This window comes from Octopus bimaculoides, chromosome 16, assembly GCF_001194135.2.
Source record: "Octopus bimaculoides isolate UCB-OBI-ISO-001 chromosome 16, ASM119413v2, whole genome shotgun sequence".
Taxonomy (NCBI): domain Eukaryota; kingdom Metazoa; phylum Mollusca; class Cephalopoda; order Octopoda; family Octopodidae; genus Octopus; species Octopus bimaculoides.
Window position 1 is genome coordinate 19,134,013 of NC_068996.1, and position 3,564 is coordinate 19,137,576.

The 3,564-nt window shown below is 45.4% G+C and overlaps 1 protein-coding gene across 1 annotated transcript in view; it reads right to left on the reverse strand.

Annotated features, from left to right (window-relative positions):
- Window positions 1-2,832, reverse strand: part of LOC106882143 (hepatocyte nuclear factor 3-beta) — a 7,198-nt gene extending 4,366 nt beyond the window's left edge. Inside the window, exon 1 of the mRNA XM_014932715.2 lies at window positions 9-2,832. Coding sequence (XP_014788201.2) covers window positions 9-909 — 901 coding nt within the window. The 5' untranslated portion in view covers window positions 910-2,832. The remainder of the gene's footprint in view (window positions 1-8) is intronic.
- Between the last annotated feature and the right edge of the window lie 732 nt (window positions 2,833-3,564).

Genomic DNA, 3,564 nt, shown 5'->3' on the forward strand with positions numbered 1-3,564 from the left:
TATCTCGCTTTTCGGTTGAACATGTAGATCTCCCTGGCGACCGGGTGAGTCGGAAATGGGGCTGTCATCGTTGAGAGAAGGGTCGGGGGAACCTTGTTGACTAGGTCCAGATCCTCCTCCCGACCCACCCGCCGACCCACCCCCGGTCACTGCTGCAGATCGTGCCGCCTGTCTCATGGCTTCCTTCTTAGGACATTTAAATCGTTTCTGTCTCCTCAAATAACACCCATTCTCAAACATGTTTCCCGAATCGGGGTGTAGGGTCCAATAGCTGCCCTTTCCCGGACGATCGGGCGTCCGAGGCACTTTGACAAAGCAATCGTTGAATGACAGGCTATGCCGGATCGAGTTCTGCCAGCGCTGCTGGTTCTGTCTGTAGAACGGGAAGAGGTCCATGATGAACTGGTAGATCTCGCTGAGGGTGGACATTTTCTGGGGGGACTGTTGGATGGCCATAGTAATGAGGGAGATGTAAGAATAGGGGGGTTTAGCATGGGTGTAACTGCGTCGGTACGTCTTGTCACGGGCTCGCATCGCTTGGGCTCGATTCATGCTGTTCATATTGAGTTCAACTCCTCGCATTGATCCGACCCCAACTCCGTTGACAGGGTTCATCGAACCGACTCCCATAGATCCTACCCCTACGCCGTTGACCGGTGTCATCGACCCGACACCCATACCGTTCATCGAATTCATTGCACCCATCGATGCATGCATTCCCATACCGCTCATACTCATCCCACTAAGAGACGGGTTCATACTGGTCATGTTGGACATCGGCTGATGGGAATAAGCCATGCTTGACATATTCATTGACCCTACGTTGCCCATACTGTTCATACCGGGCATTGTAGTCATGGCGTAATTGTTTGAGCTGACAGCATCATACGGTGTCTTTGCAGACAGCATGCTGGGCTGTTGGTGGTGTAAACCTTGGCTAACCTCCAGTACGATTTCTTAAGTCTCTGCCTGAAGCAGAGACTACCTTATAGAAAAAGTTAGTGTTCACAAACAAATGAATGAAACAAACAAACAAACAAACCTTACGGCTGTAGCAGCCGCGTATTCGGTTGTTGTGAATGTGTGTGTAAATCCTCTGGTAATCTCCAATACGCGCTTTCAAAAACAGGGGTAACCTTCTTTTAATTTTCTTGACTGTATATGTAAGGTCCACAGATAGTTTTGGTAATGGTGCTTAACATTAATTGCAGCAATAAAATAGAAAAAAATATTGAAGGAAAAAAAAATAAACAAGAATAAAAACACAACACTTTCCGGCCGTGGTGGTAGCGTGTCGTGTTTGGTAGGTAATGGTACAGAAACTGCACGGCGTACTTGTCAACAGCTGGCAAGGTGGGTAACCCCACTTTTTCAGTTCTGTTTACTGTAGTTGGGTCCACAAATGGCTGACACACAGAGAGACGGAGAGAGAATGAGATTAAGTGAGAGACGACCCGTTTCTGTGTGGTTTTTACAAACAACAAAAGGGAAGTAGAAATTATAACAACAACAACAATAATAATAATAATAATAATAATAATAATAATGATAACAAAAAAAATAAACGAAAAATCTTACGGCTGCAATGGAAGCAGCAAGTTCGATCCGTGATAGCAGTTGTGACAATTGTTATTTTTGTAATTGTTGTTGTTGTTATCGTTGTTATGGTTGTTGTTTTTGTTGTTGATAATGTAGATATGACTGTCTATTTGTTAATGTTGGCGTGGTGGTGATGATGATGATGATGATGATGATGATGATGGTGATTGAAGGTGGATAATGACCGTAATAGTAGTAGCAGTAGAGATAGTTTGTAAAATCCTCAGGTAGGTTGCTTGTTATACGCTCTCACTGGTTGGCTAGGGCAACCCCCTTTTTTTTCCCCAGCTCTGTATGCTTTTAGATCCACAAATAAACAATCCTACGTCCGCAGTGGCAGTGTGTTTGTTCACTTGACGGTAGTGGTGGTGTGGTGGAGGTGACAGTAGTGGTAGTAGTAGTAGTAGTAGATGGTGGTGGTTGTGGTGTTGAATGGTGGAGGTAGTAACAGCATTAGCAGCAGGAGCGGCAGTAGCAGTAGTAGTAGTAGTAGTTGTAGTAGTAGTAGTAGTAGTAGTTGTAATAGTGGTGGTGGTGGTGGTAGTAGTAGTATCAGCAACAGCGGTGTAGTTGTGGCGGTGATGGTGGCGGCAGTGTTGTTGACTGTCGTTTGTGGAGGCGTTGTTGGAGATGGAGGTGGTAATGGTGGTAATTGTAGTAGTAGTAGTAATATTAGTAGTAGGTGTGAAGTAGTAGTAATCCTCGGGTAGCCTCCAGTACGAACTCTCGGTAGCTGGCAGGGGTAACCCCCTTTTTTTTTTTTTTGATTCTGTATATTCTGTGGGTCCACAAACAAACAAACAAAAGCTTACGGCCGCGACGGCAACATATAAACCACTCTGCCGAGCGCGGCGGTTGTGAATATCACCATCAGGGTCGACCCTTTGGTAAATATACCGAGAGAAGCTTCGTGCACAGACAGACTGTGAAGATAGAGTTAGGGAGAATGAGGAAGAGAGAGGCTGAACGATAGAGGAAGAGGGGGAGGTAAAGAGAGAGTGAGAAGAGAGTGCGAGGGAGAAAGAAATACAATAATACAGGCACCGCCCCTCTCTCCCGCTAGATGGCACTGGCAGCAGTTCAGGCTATTAAGCATTAGCATCAGACCCTTTGGAAAAGACAGGAGAGAAACGAATGAGGAAAGGAAAGCATAGAGGGGGATGAAAAACGTGGGGTAGACAGAGAATGAGAGAGGATAAAGAAGTGTGTGCGTCTTCATGTCTCCATATATGTAAATGTGTGTGCGCGCGCGTGCGTGCGTTTGTGTGTGTGTGAGAAAGAGAGTGAGTGTGAGAGTAAGAAAGAGTGAGGGTGAAAGAAAAGAAAAGGAAAGGCAGGGTGTGAGAGCGATCAATGGAATAAAGAAAGGATGAGTGTTACGTGTGAGAAACATGTAGGAAGGAGAGTGAGAGAGAGAGAGAGAGAGAGAGAGAAAGAAAGGTGAGAGACACGCCTCTCTCGCTAGATGGCGCTGGCTTCGGTTAAGATCTGAATTACCAAGAGAAAGAGCTTTGCACACACTGAATATCTGACAGGCAGTGAAACAGATATAGAGGACAATAGGGGGGAAAAAATGTAAAAGAGAAAGAGTGCGAGATAGTGAAAAAGAGAGAGAATGAGACACGCCTCCTCTTCGTTGCTAGATGGCAGAAGCAGCATTTTGAAATATCGCTGTCACACTCCAGCTTTGGAGTGTGACAAGTAAAGACAGAAAAGAACTGTTGGAAAAAAGTGAAAGAGAGGGGGTACAGAGAGAGAGAGAGAGAGAGAGAGAGAGAAACAGGTAAAAGACAACTAGGGAGGGAGAGAGAAAGAGAGTAAGAGAGAAAGGGTCATTGTAAGAAAAGTTGTGAGAAAGAAAGGAGAGAGAGAGAGAGAGAGAGAGAGAGAAGGTAGGAGGGAGAATTGTCAAAACTCTCTCTCTCTCTATTATATTAGATGGCATAGACTGATGGATATGGCGGG